The 20053-nt window shown below is 45.7% G+C and overlaps 1 protein-coding gene across 3 annotated transcripts in view; it reads right to left on the reverse strand.

The window, feature by feature from the left end:
• Positions 1-1208: 1208 nt before the first annotated feature.
• LOC118544814 (phospholipid-transporting ATPase IB) overlaps positions 1209-20053 on the reverse strand; it is a 581647-nt gene continuing 562802 nt past the window's right edge. For all 3 annotated transcript variants that reach the window (XM_078070549.1, XM_078070551.1, XM_078070550.1), the window contains exons 36-37: positions 10907-10998; positions 1209-4808 (exon numbers count right to left, since the gene is read on the reverse strand). In XM_078070549.1, the coding sequence (XP_077926675.1) occupies positions 4711-4808; positions 10907-10998 (190 nt within the window). In that variant the 3' untranslated portion in view covers positions 1209-4710. The remainder of the gene's footprint in view (positions 4809-10906; positions 10999-20053) is intronic.

Consider the following 20053-nt stretch of genomic DNA (forward strand, 5'->3'; position numbering starts at 1 on the left):
TAAAAGGAACAGGTCTCCTTTCTTTCTTTAGCCAGGTCAGAAGAAATGCCGATGGGCTAATCTTGGGAGCATGTTTTTCTTGGTCTGGAGCCTGAGAGAAAGAGCAGAGTGGATGTCTCTAAGGCAACCAGGGCAAGAGATTGTCATTGACAATGAGCCAGCCTGGTGTAAAAGAATCACTCTTTTGTCTCCCCTCAGCGAGGGGAGCAGAGGTGTTGGTCAGAGTTAACAGCTATGGATTATGCTTGGGGTGGGTTAGCAGGGTGAGCTCGCCCCTCTTTTCTGCCCCCTTTTGCTTCACAGCTTCTGAACACTATGTTGGCTCAGTAGCCTTTTCTTCCCGTTAAAGACTGCATGCTGGTTGGCCACACTCAGACCCAACAAGCTAAGAGAGAACTTTCCACACAGTGCTAGTGGAACCTTGGCATTCAATGAAGCTCTTGTAATGTCAAAGGAAATGTGTACTGTGGGACAATATGGGATGTTGAGAAAAACAATAAATGAGAAGTACAACACATCAAAGTAGAGTATTTCAGGTCTATTCCTTTCAGGGATACTTATTAATATATTCTGGGGGACCTTGGACTCTCACCTCTACGACCCACTGGAAACCCTTCTCATCATCCTCATTGCCTCTGAGGATGGGGAAGTGTCCAGGATGAGGCTAAACAATCTCCCCCAAGGCTATACTGAGACCAACAACTGTCTTGAGTCAGTGGAGAACCAGCAACAAAGCCAGCTGATGTATGCTTTCCCTTTGAAGGGGAATGGCTGTCTTTTCACTATCTCCATCATTACTAAATTTGCTAATACAAGCATTGGCATGATGAAAGTATTTAACGAATATGATGGGGGATGCCATCTTTTACCTTGACCTGATAAACTCATTTCTTTGCCAGGTTTTTATTTAGGGCTCTGCTTAACCACAGTTTCCCTGTTCCCATTTTTTTATGGATCCCTGGAGATGAAGTCTACATTTCAAATGCTGAGACTGAATTGCTCCTTGAATTACCTTGGGACAATGACCCTTGGTAGTAAGCCAAACGCCAGCCGAAATGTGTGCACTTCCTTCCCATGTTCAAGACGAAAGACTACCTTATCCTCTTGCAGAATTTTGCAAACATTCTATTCAACTTACGGTCTAAGACATAAACCCCTAGGAACAGAAATAGGGTGAGATAAAGGGTCATTGTTATAACAAATGGAGATTACAGACTATAGCTTTCTTTAAAAAAAATTCAGTCTTAAAGCCTGTAATATATACATCTATATGCATTTTCAGACATTAGTTACTCATACCCACTTTTTTTTTTATTATTCACTGCTTCTTGACAAGTTATCACTGATTTTCACTGCCAGCTCCCTACAGCAAGACCCGAAACCTTGTCAAGGAAAAGAAAATGTCAACAGAGTTCCCAGCCATGCTCTGCCAAAACTCAGGTTCACGTTTTAGGATATTACTCCACGGATGTTAAAGCAACAGCATCTCCTTTCACCAAAGGAAGGTTTTGTATGCTCTACTGATCCCCCCCAAATGATCACATATGTGCTGGGAGATGGGAGAACATAACACTGGTCAAGAAGTCCCGAATATTCCGCAGAGAGGCAGGATGGACACATCAGCCACACCCCAAAATTATTACCAAGCCCATTCTGATCAGCAATGAAGTGCTAATCTGGACAACCAGGCAGAAATGGTTGGTTTATTCTGTTCTCCTATCCCGCCTTTTTAATGGGCACTTTCCCCAGCCCCGTTGCTGGTCCGTGCTGGTGTGTAGTGGAACTCAGAGCTAATGCATGGAAGGGCTGCTCTTTGCCTTCTGCAGACTCAGCCAGAACGGAACACACACTCGTAAGTAAGAGTCGGCAGTCTGTGTACGACAGCAGACCAAGGCCGGCCCTCAGTGGATTCTGCTACTTTAGCCCAATCCAGAGGCCGGCCCTATAGCGCTGAGCAAGTATGACCTGTCAGCCTGTATGTCACTTACCATGTGGCCGAGTGACAAGTCCCATGTGGCATTTCCACTGAGCTGACAGCCAGAGTACGCAACTTACTCCAGCCCACCCTGCTCCCTGGGAAGGGGCCTGTGTGACACGCTGACCTCAATTTGAAGATAGGACAAATGACACAGCCCCTGAGCTGGCCACGGCTAAATATCATACATCACTCATAGTGACAGCTTCTCCTTCTCGAAGCCCAATTTAGTCATTTGGCCACCAGATAGCTTGATCGCATACAACAATTAATAGACTAGAAACGTTTCCCATCTAATGTTTTCTTCTGTGTGCACATTTCATTATTGCAAACACTGTTTAGTTCAGTTGTCAAAAGGATCAGAAAATATACTTAAATCTCAGAAAAATGTGAACTGCACTTTAACCTAAAACATAAAATAAAAAATGAAAAGCCCAAAACAAAACATACACACACTGTAATTCACAAATCTAATTGGGAAGGCCTCAAGTTTAAGAAAGAGCTAAGTGTCTGACAAGGAATGAGCTTGAGCTCCCCTCTCCAGAGGCTTAGTTCCAAATGAAACCAAGGAATCAGGATGCCTAACACACATTCGATTCAAATTTTCATTTCTCCTCTATACTTAGGACATCATCTCTCTGGGTGTCCAATAAAGACCTATACCTCAGTCTGTTATGTTCATTCCAGGCACATTTGTGTGTGTGTGGGGGGGGGGGTGTTGTAATTCCTGCATGACAGTCCTTTAGGGATTCATCTCGCTGGGTGCTCTAGTATTTAAAAATGGTTTTCCACCTCGGGGAGCTAGGAACGGCAATTTTCTAAGCCTCACCTGTTCACTGCATTGTTCTGCTTCCCCTTAAGCCCTCCCTGGATCCTGGTCACGTCATAAGCAAAGGATTAGTTTTCTTTGTCAATGCAAATCATACTTTAAGTTATTACAATGCCCAATTAAATGTGGATGCTCCAAAAATAAAGGATAAGGAAGCAAAGTGCACTATTGTTTTATTTCCCAATTTAGCGCAGCCAACCCCCAGAAGAACGGTGCCATTTTAAGCAGTAACAGCTGCCCAGAAGTATTTATGTTAAGCCATCCAAAAATCTGGTTTGGCAACAAAAGCTGAGAGGAGAGAACGTGCCTCCAGGCTGGCCATTTATTAAGGGCTCCAGGTGCTCATATTCATGCCCGAGGGCACGCAAGTTCCGTCCAAATTTAGAAGGTGGGACTCCGCAGTTTGGGAAGTCAGTGACGAAGCACTTCTTAGAGTCAGGACACTTTCTTTTCAGAGGTGCCTGTGTCTACCACTGACTGGATTAGGACGGAAACCTCACCCATATAGAAAAGGGCATTTCCTTAAATGTTTGGAATTCTTGCTGATAAAAACTGCATGTCAATGTCTTGTTTAGCCTCCCGCATTCATCACCACAACTGTCTGGGCTTCCAGGCTTGATTTCGGTGTCTACTGAGCAGATTTGGCTAACATGTCCTCTCTGTCCTCCTCCCCGGGTCTCTGTGTTCCTTGCCTCTCGCTGTCCCCTTCGATGGTGAACTTTCTCCACTAGCCTCAGGGGCCCCCTACTCTTCCACTGGGTTCACTCATCCTGCCTGATTTTAGAGTTACAGAGTGACAGGCGTGTCCCTCCGTGGGGCGACATGCTATACATTCACTTGTTTCCCAGCAGTGAAAGTCCAAAATGGGCTCTGAACTCCTGAGAAAATACATGAGGGTCTCATTGAAGTGAATGCCCAAGGTCCCATACTCATTGGGAAATGAGTATTGAGAACCTGACCAGAGCAGGAGTGCCAAAGCGTTCTACCACACACTGACCTGTAGGCTTCCCTGTCGTCGGAAAGAGGCAGAGAAACATTTAGAAAATACGCGAATAGCTATGCTTCTTTTTTTAGTTACAGGAGGTGAAGGGTGGTGGCAGAGGGGATTTCTTGAATCCATATCTGAATCTGTGCTAGGACAAGAAATAGTGCACGTTTGGGTTGGTTGCCCACCAGCTGCCATGCGCTGAGCACAGCGGTCAGCCATGCAGAACGTCTGAGATGAGAGAAGCCCGGACAGCCCAGAAGGCACCTGGGAAGAGTGCAGGAGAATGCTAGAAGACCGACCCACTTGCCCTGCTGGGAGTGTGGCTAAGAGGCTAAGAGAAGCGTTCTCAGGGTCACCACCCTGATGATAGACATTTTTGTGATTTCACTGTAATCAAGAAGTTTATGCCCACTTCATACAAACAAGATAGGAATCAAAACAAGACATCAACCTGCCTACAATGAAGTTTACATGCTGCCTGGTGGACTTCATCTGTGAGTGAACAAAAGAGGAAGGAAGCGTGCCCCCGCTCCAATTCCACAAGATGGGTTTCTCACGCAACATAAAACTCTCTTAGCTTTCTCCCAGAACAACTAGTACTGATGTTTAAATATTGGTGAAACATAACGTTTTTAATTTCACACCTCACAGAGCACAGTTGAATGCTTCAGAACAAGGTAAACAGAAGTTAGGCCAAGCACTGTGGATGAACTGAAAGGGAACAAAATGGCTTCCCCTGCGGTATCTACTCCAGGTTTGCGAGGGAATGTGGAACTAACAAACTGGTTGGCTAAGGCCACAGAAATGGGTTTTATGGTGTTTTGGCTGCTGACACCAGTCTCTTCTGACAGAGATGTGTTAACACTGGGTGCAACAAGCCGCATCTCTTTCCTGGGACCAATCAAGGCGACTCACGTCTTATTTCTTCCTCGATTTCCTTTTGGTGGTGTCATAAGCACGGACGATTTCTTCCTGAGTAACAGCTCCATGCTCTTCTTGAGAGAAGGCATACCCATCTGCAAGAGGAGCACACACAGGGATTGGTGAGGAGGAGAATCGGGGGAGCACGCTGGGTTTAGAAGAAAAGGCCTTTGTGGGAGACGGCAGCTGACCTTTGCCACACTGGGCTCGCCAGCCTCGGGCAGGCAGGGCCCCCGGAAGGACAGACCTGTGGCTTGGAAGGGAAACGTGGGCAGAGTGTGGGGTGGGGTGGGACAGGGCCTGACTGGTCCTAGCTGCTGATGCTGAGGGTGGGATGCAAGGCACTGGGGGGGGAGGGAGGGCAGCCTCCCTGCAGCTGAGCTCAGCCTGGGAAGCATAAACAGTGGGTCACTGGTCCATGTCTGCACTTTCCCAGCGTCAATCAAGAGGAAAGGCAACTTGCTCGGCTCCAGAAGTGTCCCAGACTGCCCAATGCAGCAGGCTGGCTGGGTAATTTATGAAGCTGTAAACAGGCCGGGGAACACACACACAACACTAGTAGGCAAAACTGGCCATGTGCACATGATGCTTGCGGCATTCCTGCTCTTATAGGGGACTGATGTGGACTGGTAATCAGAAATTACAGTGGGTTCATTTTTGTGGAAATAAAGGAAAAGATCACAAGATAAAGTCAAGAGGCCACAGGAACACCGGGTCTTATCATCAGTTCCAGCAACAAGAATAATGCTAGCAGCAGGCGCAACAACGATCAGATGCTATGAGTATCGGGCCTGTTCTATGTACTACACACAAACAGCTCATTCATTCCGCCCAGCAGCCCCATGAGGCAGGTGATAGTATTCTTCCCGTTTCACAGATGGGGAAACTGAGGCACAGGGTGAATTTTTTTTTCCCCCCATGACTTGCCCAAGGTCCCAGACCTAGTGAGTAGTGTAGCTGGGAGCCCAACCCAGGCAGTGCTTCTGCAGGACCAACACTCTCCCTGCATCTCGAGTTCTAGAAAGAGCTTCAGCATTCAAAAGCCCACAGTAAGGCCCTCCTTCCTAACTGGTCCTTCCCGCCGAAGGAGCATTTATAAGACTTTCTCTCTCTCTGTTGGCTTACCTTTCTGTGTCAGGGGTATGGAAAAGTCTCACAGCTGGATTAGACATTCTGACCCAAAGACAACAACAGTGAAATGTCTGACAAGGGTGACTCCCATCCATGTGTATACATGACTTGTCAACAGACATGTTCGTTCACTGTCACGTTCTTTAGAGGGGAAAAAGAAATCAGAAATTGTGCCCATGTACCACCTCCTGGAGTGCTAATTATTTTACTCAGACCCTTGGCTTACAAAGGAAAGTTTCTGAACTATAAAGACATAGAACAGCAACGTATCTGGTGGGGATGGTGAGGAAGGTGCTCCGCTAGAGGATGCTCAGGGTGACTTCGTACTCTGCATGTGCTCATAAACCAGAGTCTCTGCCCCTGGGCTGGCGTCCCGGCTCTCCTGGCCACTGCCTGAGGAAACTCCAGGGCTCAGGAGGGCCACCCTGGGAGGCAAGGCCTTGTCTGCAGGGTGGTCTGGGAGGCAACGAAGGCCCCGGGCTAGGTAGCAGGGGCAGGTGGGAGCTAAGGAAGGACTAGTGAAGGACGAGGACAGAAAGGAGTCTTCCCCAGGGAGCTGTCCATCTATTGGCTCACCTCCATCTCTAACAAAACCAAATCCAGCGACCAAAAAGCCCGCTGTGTGGCAGCCAGCAGCCGGGGCACAGCAGCCCCCAGGCCGGCGTGGGCCCCACCTGGCTGCCTCCGGGAGCAGGCAGTGTCCCTGGGCTGCCCTGCAGGAACAGGCCCGGGGAGGGAGGCCCTGAGGGTGCCGGGTGCAGGGCACTTGAACTTCCTCGTCATGGCTTTCCACACAAGGAGCCTTCAGAGCCTCACGGGATCTGAGGAGGAAATGCCTCTTCTTTCCTCTATTCCTCTGAGAGCTTTTAGACTTTCCCCGGATGAGCTGCTTGATCAGTGAGGCCCCTGGGACGAGGAGCCGTCCTCTGTCCGGCTTCGGAGGGGTGGCTCCCTCCCTCGCCTGTGCTGTGGTGGCCCCTCTAGGACAAGGTGCTCTTTGTGCAGCTTACTGACTGCCATCCGAGACCAGCTGCCTTTCCCTGGGATGTTTCCAAGCAGAATCTAGCAAACAACACTGTCTCCTCCAGTCATAAGGCTGTGTTCTGTGGTCGACGTGGATAATCTCTATTCTCTGGTCTTTAAAGGTAACATTTCTAGTAAACATCTGATGTTTTCCTGTGGGAGCCACACAGTGGTCATCTGTGGCCTGCCGTGCCACCCCAGGTGGACGCTCCTCAGCCTGGCAGTGTGGCTCTGATCCCAAGCAGCAGGGGGCCCTTCTAAGTGCTCTCCATGAGCCGTTCTGGTGGCAGGCTGATGACTAGGGAGCTCTCCACCCTGAAGGTGGCTTTCTTCGCCTGCTCTGCTTTCATCTTGGATCTGGGGCCCAGGGCCTGAGGCAAGAAGGATGCTTCTAATCCTTGCCTGGCAGTAACTTGGCCACAGGACCATGAGTTCTTTAAGTTCTCTGGGTCTTCTTCGTTTACTGTTCTGTGAAATAAAGGGCCTGGACCAGGTGAGGTCCAAGTTCCGGCAGAGCTCCCACCCTCCCAATGGGTGCCAGGCTTTTCTATGGCTAACTATACCCAGGCCACAGAACCTTCTCCTTCATTCAGGGTCAATTCACACTCAACACCAATGGAGGAAGGCTCCACCTCCATACCAGAGAAGAAAGGAACCTGTCGCAACAACCCATCCAAATAGAACAGCTGCTACTTGTCTTTTTTGGTGGGCTTTTTGGAGGGGGTTCTTGGGGGAGAGGAAGAAATGAAGGGGACTCATTGAGACAAAAAAAGCAAACATTGTTTGGGAGCGTCCTCTTGGGAAAGGTAGCTTAGCATCTGGAATTGTCTACTCCTTGGTCAAGTGGAAGGAACAAAAGCCTTGTCTTCCTTATTCTGTTTTTCATTCACGTCCTGCCTATGCCTACTGGGACAGAGCCAGAGCTGAGAGCTGTAAGGCATCCATGGCTTGTATTTGACTCACTGGCACGAGGGCCTTCCACTGGGATTACTCAGCCACTCCAGACTGGGAAGGGCTTCCAGGTGTCCACTTGAGAGGACCTTCCCAAGCAAATCTCTTCTCTCAGGGTAAGTTGAGACCCAGAGGTCACGACCAAAGGGCTTGTCCAGCAGTTCCCATCATGTTTCCAGAATGTTATGCACTAAGATTTTCCTCACTAGACTTTCTTAGCGTCCGCAGAGACTTGAACTCTGCAACTCAAGAAGGAAAGGAGGATGGCTTGGTAGGGTTATCCTGGGGCAGGGGTGTCTCCCTGGTTCAGATATAATATTTTCCTCTCAGAAACCAGGCCTGGTGAGAGATAGGGCTGTAATGGGAAAAGTTTTAGTGGGGCAAAAGAGGCTATACCCAACTAGCCTCTGCCTGTCCAGCCTACATCCCTCAGCCTGACAAAGATGCACCATCAGGGCACCAGCTTCTGCCTGATGAACATTTAGCCGCCATTTGCATCCAAATGGGAAGCTCAGAGGAAGGCTCCAGCTCTTAGCCTTTCCCACTTTCATTCATCTTTCAGGAAGTCCTGACAGCCACAAAGTAATGATGGGGGCCTAGGGAAAGCCATCCATGGACCCAACTCCTGAACTTCCCCGGGCTGGCTTCCGGGGAAGCATCTGCTTCCTAAATGCTCAGCTGCAGCCAGAAACTGGGGGCAGAATAGGGTAGGTGAAAAGAGATGGAAGGGGAGGGGAGTGTTGAAGCTGTTTTGTGTTCTCCTGATAGAACATTTGGTGAAGTCCATAAAATCATGTCATTTTTTTTTTTCATTATTTTGGAATAAAACTCCCCTTAAATAGCTCTGATAACATCTTCATGAGAGTAGAAGTTTCCTGTCTGGAAAAAGATTCCTAAAAGCAACAGAAGTGGGGACAACCATGAGGATGACAAGGAATTGAGACTGTAGGATATGCTGATCTCAGTTATATATACTGTGTGTTGGTGTCCTGGTGTACTGGTGTCCTGCAAGGGACTAAAAATGCTGCCAAGATGAGAGTTGTTCTTCCAGTTTTCTGGGAAGACAGGCCCAGGACAGTGGAAGGGCAGACCCAGGAGGGATAGCTAGGCTGGAGGTTGAGAGGAGAATGCAGAACTTCTCACAGGCCAGGACCACTTCTGGTCTCTCCATGGCCTTCTCTAGTTACTGACAGAACGTTTGGTTATCGATCGGTTTCTTACTATTAGTTGCTGGGTGTTTTTAAAATGTGGTGTGATTTTAGAGGCTTTTATTTCTTGTATTTGTTCATTCTAATTTTCTTTTGTTCTTCAAAATCCCAAGTTAAGAAAATTTTTTTAGTAGTTGTTTTAAGACATTTTATGACTCTCCTGTAAAAGTTCTTACTCGGTCTTTGATCTCAATATATGTATCTTATATATTCTTCCTAGGGTTATTGTGAAATATTTATTAGAGAAGCAGCAGGGCTCCATGGCATGAACCCCACTGTTTACAGAATCAGTACTCATTTTCTCCGTGTCTGCTAGAAAGAAGGTGCTTTATATACATCATCCTAAAGCCTCACAAAGACTGTGTAAGATGTGTATTATTTTTTTTTCCCTTTTAGATGTATATTATTAGATTTCTTTTTTCCCTTCAGTGGAGGAAACAGAAGTTTAGAGAAATATGTACATCGCTCAAAGTTACTCAACTAGTGGCAGAAAAAACCTGGTAATACCTTACATTTTTTGGACTCCATATTGTCAGGTACTATTCCAGGCTCTTCGTATAAATGATCAAATTTAATTCTCCCCCAAAACCCAGTTCTTACATCATCTCCATTTTACAGATATAGAAACAGAGAGGTTAACTTACCTAAGTGCACAAAAAAGTGACAGAGCTGGAACAGGACCCCCAGGCAGCCTCACTCCCTGGACTGCACCATCAAGCCTCCTGACTGGACCTCTCTCCTGGCTCAGAGAGACCATGGCTGACCCAGATCGTTGGGCCTTGCTGGGCCAGTTACTATACTGGCCTGAGCCTCTGCCACGTGCTCTTGGGGCTGACACCACCTACTCCCTGGGACAGGCCATGAAGCATGGGTCTCTGCCATGTTGGTATCCCATGTGGGAAAGTGAGGAGAGGGAGCCCATCCTTTCCTTCTCTCTGTTAGAAGATCTGTGAAGATCTGTTGATGGGTGGAGCTCAGCCGAGCCTGACACAGACACCTCAATACCTGTATTATGGATACAAGGATTCTTCACTTCTAAACCATTCTTGTTTCCTTCTGAACCCTCAGGGAGAGAAAGGGAAGCAGGAAGCAGTGTTGTTGAAGAGATGCGAAGTGCACGTGCAAGAGAGGGGGTTCTGGAAAAAGAGGTGGGATTTGGAGGGGCAGAAGCAGGTGACAGACGACGACATGCCAACAGGCCTCACCTTGGGGAAGGCAGAGATAACCCCCTCCTGAAGGAAACCAGTGCTAACAACGCCCCTCAGCGGGGAGTCAAGTGGCTTAATTGCTGAAATAGCCCCACAACCCCCATGAGCTCTGCTACCCATCTCTCTTTCATGGCCTCCTGCCCCCTCCCCTGGGGTCTGGCACATCCCCACTGACCCCGGCTTAGGTTTGGTCCCTTCAACAGAAACCAGGCCTGGCCTCTGGTGTTGAGTGGGGCACCAATGCTAGATGCGGGGCAGCCTTCCTGGGAAAAGTAAAGAGACTTTTTCCCCAGTGAGTGTCATTGTTTTAATTAATAAGCTAATATTAACGAAAACAGTGTATATTGCTATCTTTGGGGGCAATAATCCAAAAGTAAGATCATTTCAGCCTTAGAACAAAATCCTATTGGGAGGGTGACAGAAGGATCTCGACCACATCAGGATTTTAAGTTTTAGGATTTTGTCATTCAGGCATTTGATTGGGTCCCAGGGAATTACCTGCACTCAAGCTACGCTCGCCTCGGGCCAAATACACAAATTCCACTTCCAAATGTGGGGCTCCGGCTTGGCAGTGGTCTCCAGACATATCAGCACCAGCATGCTTTAACGAAGCCACCGCCTTCCCTGCATGGCTGGGGTTGGGCTGACCGGAATGTGGCGGGGGCTACTTACGGGGGACACACTGCTGGATGGAGCCTCCCCGGAAGAGAGTGGGGGGCGTCTTCCTGCTGAGCCTCTTCAGTAGGCGGTCACGTTCATTCATCCTGCAGGTAGATCAAACGCAGTCAGTCCTGGTTCATAGGAACACCTCTCAAAGGGCCTCACCCAGTGACTTGAGGTTGTAAAAATAAAACAGACAGGGGAAAAAGGCTTCCTCATGTCAGGAAAAACGTCCAGGTTGGCAAGCAGCTCTATTATTTACAGTAGATGCTATCCCGACACCTTGAGTGCACTGCTCCCTCTTCTAAAAGGTGCTCTGTTTCCAGTCTGTCCTGTACGTAACGCCTCTCAACGCTGCCTTCCTCTTAACCGAAGCACACTACAAGTGCCCTTTCATACCAGGCTCACCCTCGGCTTTCCAGATCGCTTCTGCAGGCAGTGGTCTGTTTCTAGGGAAATGTCTTAAAGCCTCCGTTCCACCTGCAGCCGCCTCTCCCCGAGCCAATAAACTCCACCAAGGGCAAGAGCCTCCCCAGGGGCCTTGGGTCCCCAGCAAGAGACTGATTTCTTTCTGCACAACCTGATTGTTATTTTGAAACAGTGAAAATCAAAGTGAGTTTTCTTGGAAAACACAAGGATTAGGAGCTCTTCTTGCCTTCCCTGAAATGATTCCCTCCAAGTTTGGCACCTCTGTAAGGAAATATGGAGCACAGCTGTTGTTTATTCCTATAAAGCAAAAGGGGGATGCTTTAAAATTGCCCAGGTAGGCAAGAGGGCTTTGATTTCTTATCATTACAATGTCACTTTGCTTGCCCCAGGAGATTCCTGGTGTGTGGGAGTTTGCCAATGCCCTCCGATACGGGCTGAACTCTGTTCCCCCCAAACGCATATGGTGAAGTCCTAACCCCCCAGTTACCTCGGAATGGGACTGTATTTGGAGACGGGGTCTTTAAAGAGGTCATTAGGGTGGCTCTTAATCCAAGATGACTGGTGTCCTCTTGAGGAGAGGAGATTAGGACACAGACACCCACAGAAGAAAGTCCGTATGAAGACAAAGAAGACAGCCATCTACCAGGCTCAGAAGGAACCAGCACTGCCAGCACCTTGATCTTGGGCTGCCAGCCTCCAGGTGAGAAAACAAACCCTGCTAAGTCACTCAGTCTGTGGTACTCTGCGATGGCAGCGGCAGCAGACACATCCACCCGGATCTGCCGTTTGTGGGAACGTGAGGCACAGAAGGCGGGCTGTCTGCCGTCCCGAGCACCTCCCCCGCCATGTCGTGGGCCTGGAGCCTGACGAGGATGGTCTCCTGACCGGAGTCCACTTCACAGCGACCTCAAGGGCCTCGAAAGAAGAACGGGGCCCAAGGTATTCTCAACAGTTCTCTGAGCTGAAGTTCATTTTGCCCTTGAGTTTCCAGAAGAGAATATTTTCTGATTATGTCGGTTGAAAGGACAATGTTTAATCCATCACCAATTAAAGGTGAGCCTCAGCTAGCTAAGCTTGGCAAAATGTCTGATGGCTGATGAGGAAAAACACTTTTTCTATCCCTTCACACTGGCTTTCCCTTCTCTCTCACGTCTTTTTCTTCCCGGGGCCAAATTGATCTCACTGGGCCCTGTCGAGTGACTGCCCGGGCCAGGAGCCGACAGGAGCAGACGACCGAGGAGGAGCCCGTGAATGTGCCGGGTGCCGTCCGGCTGGGAGCTCGCTGCCCCCTACAGTCTGCGGCTCCCTGTGCTGGCTGCTTTCAGGACGGCGGGGGTAATGAAGGGCTGTCCTCCCCGTGTGAGCCGGCTCCGGCCAGGATGCCTCCATGGAAGGCACTGCCAGCCTCTGCCCAGGGCGTGTGAAGACGGGGCACCTGAGGGCTGGGCCACAGCTCCCTAGGGCAGGCTTTCCAGCCAGGTTGTGGTAAGGAAAAGGCACTCCCTCCCCAGGAACCCAGTGCACGGACTCAGCCTGGGCTCCGCCCGCACCCCCGACCGCTGCCCTGGCCACCCCCGTGCCTCCACGCTCAGGTCCAGAAGCTCTGCCGGCGGTGGGGCGACTGAGAACTTCACAGGACCACACAAGCGGGAAATCCCGCATCTTGGTCTCTCACAGGGCAGGTGAGACTCGGCTGTACCAAACACAAAGGTCGCAGGATGCGTTGCTGGCGCTGTTCCTGCCCCTGCCTTTGCGCCGGGCAGATGGCCCTAATTCCCTTGTGAAATGGTGTATGCTTCTCTCTTTTTTATAACGAAAACACTCCAAACGCATAGAAACTAGTACAGCGAATGTCCACCAACCTGCTCAGCTTTAGCAAATGGTAGCTCCGCCGCTTGACCCCTTGTTTCAGAGGGACCCACTCCATCCTGCAGCCCTTCCTTCCAGGTGGCAAGGAGACACGTCCACCCAGAGCCCACGCCTGTCCCCCAGCCCAGGTATTTGGGACGCCAGAAGTCCCTGTTGAGTGACACCTCTCCAAGCTGGCATCCAAGGCCAACCTGAGCTCCTCACTCTCTTCCTAAGAGCAGACCCTATAGCCAGTGTGCACTCTCCTAGGCCTGTGGGTGGCCAGTGGGTGGTTTTTTGCAAGGGATATGTATGGATGGGGATGTCCAAAGACGTGTGTGCGAACTCCCTCACAGTGTAGGACAGAGCTGGGGTCTGCTAACTCTTCTCCATGCCACCACTTTCTGGCTCCAACCCCCAAAGAATCTGGGAATCACAAAGCACCACAGTCTTTGTGAAGGTATATTAATCAAGGTATATGGCTATTTGTTAGCTTGACTGATAACCTTCACATACCCAGACATGGTACTTGATCTCCATTTGTACTCTCACACCAAGTCCTGTCCTGGTTGTGAGAACTACTTCAAAAAAAATTTTTTTTAAGTGTATTTATTATTATTATTATAATCTCTACACCCAACGTGTGGCTTGAACTCACAACCTTGAGATCAAGAGTCACATGTTCCTCCGACTGAACCAACCAGCGCCCCCACTTCAATTTTAACAAAACAATAAAATCTCAAATATAAAGTCCCTTATATTCCTCCCAGATCCCATTCTTTTTCCTTCTAGTATAATAAGTTTAGAAATAATCTTCCATCTATATGTCATACTTTTGTTTTACATATATATGCAACACAACTAATACTTAATCATGTTCTAAAATACGTCTAAATAGTGTCATTTATTTTATCCTTCTCTTGTATCACATTTTTCTTTGCTCTTTTTCTTCTTATATTCTTTTTAATTATCTACTCATTTACAGGACTAGTTCTTTGCAGGTAATCTGCCTTTTTCCTTCTAGATACTTTTATAATTACTCTGTCTTTGGTGCTGCAGTTTTGTTACAACACTTAGTATGACTAGGTGTAGATTTGGTTTTATATCCTGCTCAGTTACTCAGGCCTGGAAAGCCACTATAACTCGAAAGTTTATCTTCGTGTATGGAAAACACTTTGAATACTGCCTGTCCCCAATTCTCTGTTTTTTCTTATTCAGGGGCTTCTTACATATATAATTCTATCTTCCACATCCCTATATCTCCTCTACATTTTCCATTTCCTTTCTTTGGCTTTATCTACACTATTATTCGGCTGACTGGCATGCTTTAATTTCAATTAGTACCCTTTTCATGTTTATCTTCCAGACCCACCTGTTTTTACATACTGTCTTACTCTTGCTTTTTGATTTCTGTATCTTCTTTCTTCAGTACTTTATAGATTCTTTCAGATATTCTTTGCATCTCCCGTTCTTGGGGGGATGGGAGGGGGGCTAATAAATGTCTGCAGTATTCCATGACTCTCCTTCACTGTGGTTCATTTACTGTGTGTGCTCTAGTTATGAAATCATTCTTCAGAATGATTTTCTTTTGCCTCTGCCAGGATCCTATGGGTTACATCAATTTTTATATTATCTTAGCTTAGTTCCTATAGCATTGGGAATAGTCTAAAATTGGACCTCATACATAAGCATGGGCTTCCAGTTTCTAGTGGGTAATTCTTTCCTCCGCATTGCTGCTTTGTCAATCTAGTGAGTAAAATGTTTCTAGTTTCTGTTTCATTAAAATAGCAGCCCTACCAAATTTGCAGCTTTATGCATAGGGTTCTCTTCTATCTCACATGGGACTGAGGTTTTATCTTCTCTCCCTACATTAATCTCTGAACCATCAGTCCCTGAGCCTCTTATGCAGTCAGATGTCCCTTCTTCAGCTTCATCTCCTTCTTAGCCTATTGGCTTTTGTGTCTCTCCATTTTTGGCACCTAGGTTTCTGTGTGCTTCTTTTGACTCGATTACATATTAAAAGCCTTTCTTTGTTCATATTTCACTGAACATATCTATGCATCTGGAAGAGTTCTGAGTCTGCTCAGTCTACCATATTGACTTTATCTGGTTTCTGTGAATAATTTATGTTCCCCTGACCCAATTACTGGAAAACATTATGGCTACAAAACAAAGTCATAGAACTGTTCTTTCTCAAGTCTTGCCATCCTCAGAAACAACCTTTTCTGGAGACCCTTAAAATAGCAACATGTTTGACAAAGCTTTGGGTAATGAAAAGGGTCCTAGAGCTTATAAAACACTCTAGTGGAGATGTTTGAGCCACTGACTTCTCTATGTGCTCCAATGTCGAAAATGTAAAGGAATATTATATTCCCAATTTCCCTTTTTCTTCTCTGTGGAAGAAAAAAAGCGTTATGAATGAATATTATTAGAATATTTCATGAACGATAATATTGAAAAAGCTCAAGACAGAAAGGGGTGATAATAACATTTGCCCTTCATAGTATTCTGTCATCTACATATGTCTTGGAAGCTATCTACTCACAAAGACATAGGAAAAAAAGTGAAGGAAACACAGCCAAATATTTGGTTAATTTTGAATAATGGGAAGAAGAGAAAAAACGAGTACAAATTAGCATAGAGGAAGACAATTTAAGTCTATGAGATTTTGGTTTAAAAAAGGAGAGAGAATCCTCAAGAAAATACTGGCAAACTGAATTCAGCAGTATAATAAAAGGATTACACACCATGACCAAATGGGATTTATCCCAGCAATGCAAGGATGGTTCAACATACAGAAATCAATCAATGTAATATACCACACATTAACAGAATGAAGGAAAACATCACATGATCATCTCAATTGATGCAGAAAAAGCATTTGACAAAATCCAACACTCTTTCATGATAAAAATACTCAGCAAACAAAGGATAGAAGGGAAATTCCTCAACATAGCACAGGTCATTTATGAAAGACCCATAGCTAACATCTTACTCAGTGGTGAAAGACTGAAAGTTACATCTCTATAATCAGGAACAAGACAAAGGAAGCCTGCTTTCACCACTTCTATTCAATGAATTTGTTGGAAGTTTTAATCAAAGCAGTTAGACAAAATTCCAATAGTCTTTTTTTATAAAAATGGAAAAACTTATCCTAAGATTCATAGGGAACTGCAAGAGACCCCCAAATTGCCAAAATAATCTTGAAAAAAGAACAAAGTTATAGGACTCACATTTCCTGATTTCAAAACTTAATACAAAGCTATGGTAATAAGAACAGTGTGGCACTGGCATAAAGATAGACATATAAATCAATGTAATGTAATTAAGAGCCTAGAAATAAACTCATATATATCTATGGTCAATTGATTTTTGGTTAGGTTACCAAAATCATACAAAAATTAACCAAATTTGGATAAAAGACTTAAATATAAGAGTTGAAACTATAGGGCGCCTGGGTGGCTCAGTTGGTTAAGCGACTGCCTTCGGCTCAGGTCATGATCCTGGAGTCCCAGGATTGAGTCCTGCATCGGGCTCCCTGCTCAGCAGGGAGTCTGCTTCTCCCTCTGACCCTCCCCCCTCTCATGTGCTCTCTCTCTCTCTCATTCTCTCTCTCAAATAAATAAATAAAATCTTAAAAAAAAAAAAGAGTTGAAACTATATAAATCTTAGAAGAAAACAAAGGAGTTGTTTAATGTTTATAAACAACTATACATCTTTATAACCTTGGATTTGGCAATGGTTTCAGAAATATGAAACCCAAAGCACAGGCAACAGAAGAAAAAATAAACTGGATTTCATCAAAATTAAAAACTTTTTCTCATCAAAGGACATAATCAAGAAAGTAGAAAGGCAACCATGAAATGAGAGAAAGTATTTGCAAATCACATATCTGATAAGGGTCTAGTATCCAGAATATATCAATAATCCCCAAAACTTAACAAAAAAGACAAACAACCCAGTTCAAAAATGGGCAAAGGACTTAAATAGACATTTATCCGAAGAATAAATATGATGGCCAACAAGCACATGAAAAGATATTCAACATCATTAGTCATTAGGGAAATACAAATAAAAACCACAAAGCGACAGCACTTAACATCTACTAGGATGGCTATAATTAAAAAACAAACAGAAAACAGAAAATAACAAGTATTAGAGAGGATGTAGGGAACTTGGAAGCCCAGCACATTACTGGTGGGATTATAAAATGGTGCAGCCACTGTTCTTCAATAAATTCCACACAGAATACTGCATCACCCAGCCATTCCACTCCAAGGTAAACTTCCAAAAAAAAAAAAGGGAAAATGGTCTCAAATAGATACCTGTACACCAGTATCTACAGCAGCATTATTCACAACAGCCAAAAGATGAAAACAATCCGGATGCCTATCAACTGATGAATGGAAATAAAATGTGTATATTCCATACAGCGGACTATTACTCAGCCATGAAAAGGAACCAAGTACTGAGATACACTACAACATGGATAAGCCTTGAAAACATTATGGTAAGTGAAAGAAGCCAAACCCCAGAGGCCATTTATTGCATGATTATATGAAATGTCCAGAATCGACAAATACGTAAATAGAAAAAAGAGTAATGGTTACCAGGAATATAGGGTGGGTAGATGGAGGAGAGAAATGGGAAATGACTGCTTAAAGCATATGAGGTTTCCTTTGGGGAAGTGAAAATGTTCTGGAAGTAGACAGTGGCAATGGTGGTACAATACTGTAAATGTACTAAATGCCACTGAATTGTACACTTTAAAATGGTAAGTGTGGGGTGCCTAGCTGGCTCAGTTGGTAGGGATGCAATTCTTGATATCGGGGTTGTAAGTTCGAGCCCCACATTGGGTGTAGAGATTACGTAAAATAGTAAGTTTCACCCTATGTGAATTTTACCACAATTTAAATGAAAGAAAACTCAAACAGAAAGGAGAGGGAATGGGCCCTGAAATGAAGTAAATTCCCTCCCATAGCTTGAACTGTTGCTAATGATGCCATCTTCACATTTTACTTCCCTAATGGTGGGAGATGCTGGAGCTAATGTGTTTTCTTTGATTGTGTCCTATCCTAGACGAAGTATACACACCGACCGTGACTTACCGATACAAAAGTTGTATGTAACATACATTCACCAAATGTACGTGCACTCTCAGTGCCTACCCAGTAATGATGGTGAAACCCAATGTCATGCAAGTCCATACAAGCAGGCTCTATTTAGAAGCTGACATATCCTAGAGGTGGTGGTGTGCTCCTATCTCAAAAAATGAGCAGTTTAGGAAGGAGCAGTGAGCTGAGAAGCATTATGTTGGGGAATAACAAACTCATGTCCACATTTCTGTCAGGCTATTCCTGCAAAAATCACAAGAGCATAACTGCCAAAGAGCAGGAACATGGAGAATATAGCAAATAATTGCAAGTCTGTTTTTAGATCTTGTCAGTAGTTACAGCTGCTAGGAATCATAGCTGACATACAAAGCCAAAAACAAATAGGTATTTTTAGAAACTTATTTTTCAATTACTGCTGGACCATATTCAAAACATAAATCTGACAGGTTCCTCAAAAAAAAAAGCTAGTCCAAAGTTCCTTTTCCTTCAGGTAAGGCTAAACATCTACCAATCAGACTACTGAAATTCTAACCTATTTTTAAGGATCCCTAGAGAATGAGATTTCATAGCCTCAATTGGTAACTTATTCTACGCCTTATAATCTGAACATCAGAAACTGAGAAGCTTGTAGGCTCAAGTGCATTCCAGACCTACCTAGGCCTTTGTAGGATCAAAAACTTGCCTTAGTTAAACAGACTAATGAAATGAGGGAAAATAACAAGAATAAAAACAAAATAGGTTTTCTAGACTAAGATTCCAATAAGATAGGAGTTATGACCCTGGAGCTAGGAGCCCTTCATAAATTCTGTTCCATTAGATGGTGGTAAATTATTCTCCTGTTGCCTTTCTGCCAATCCATACACATCCTGCTTTTAAAACATGACTTCCTTTCATTCAGCAATTATGCTGCACCTGTTATATGTGAGATCCAGTGCTGTTCCTGCCCTTATGAAGCTCACAGTCTCTGAGGTGATCTCGCTGTGCAGACACATATCATGGCAAAGGTGATAAGTGCCATAATGGAGATTACATGGGCCTCCAAAGTGGTAAAACTGAGGAGTGAAAACTCGGAGAAAGCTCAGGAAGGCTTCAAGAAGAATCGCCACTGAAGCTGCATCTTGAACAATGGATAACTCCTTGTTGATCATCCAGATGTAAACACAGAAGAACAGGGTTAGTGGGAAAGACAGTGAGTCCAGTTTTGGATGTGAGGCTTCGTGTTGCCTCTGAGACATTCAGAAGGCCATGGGATATTGGGGTCTAGAGAGGTCCAAGCCAGAGATGCCACTTTGGATTCCTCCGCCTGTGGAAACCCACAGAGACCAGGCAGAGTGAGCAGGCACCATGAGGCGTGATTCCTCGAAGCACCAACATGTTGTCTGAGGGTTCAACCAGAGGGTCTATTCTCTCAGGGACCAAGTCATACTGTCTCTGCATTCTTCATAGTACCCACCCCGGGCTGAGAACGGAGGACGTGGTTACATACATAAAATTGCATTTGTGCTCTGTATTTACTGATTTGGGATGTCTTATTCTATCTTATTCTCATGTGTCTCCACAGCCTGATTCTGCCATCATTTGTCTCTGTATCTGTCCCAATGCCTAACACTGGGCTAGGACACAGTGGGCTTTTTAATAGCAGCCAAGATGAATTCCTTCGTATTATTCTTTACAGATGACAGAATAGGGACATCATCCCAATTCTCTTCCGGAGGAGGAAAACCCCCCTCCAAACTCTAGAAGAGACTGTGAGAAACAAGACCTAACA

This window comes from Halichoerus grypus, chromosome 4 (assembly GCF_964656455.1).
Source record: "Halichoerus grypus chromosome 4, mHalGry1.hap1.1, whole genome shotgun sequence".
Taxonomy (NCBI): domain Eukaryota; kingdom Metazoa; phylum Chordata; class Mammalia; order Carnivora; family Phocidae; genus Halichoerus; species Halichoerus grypus.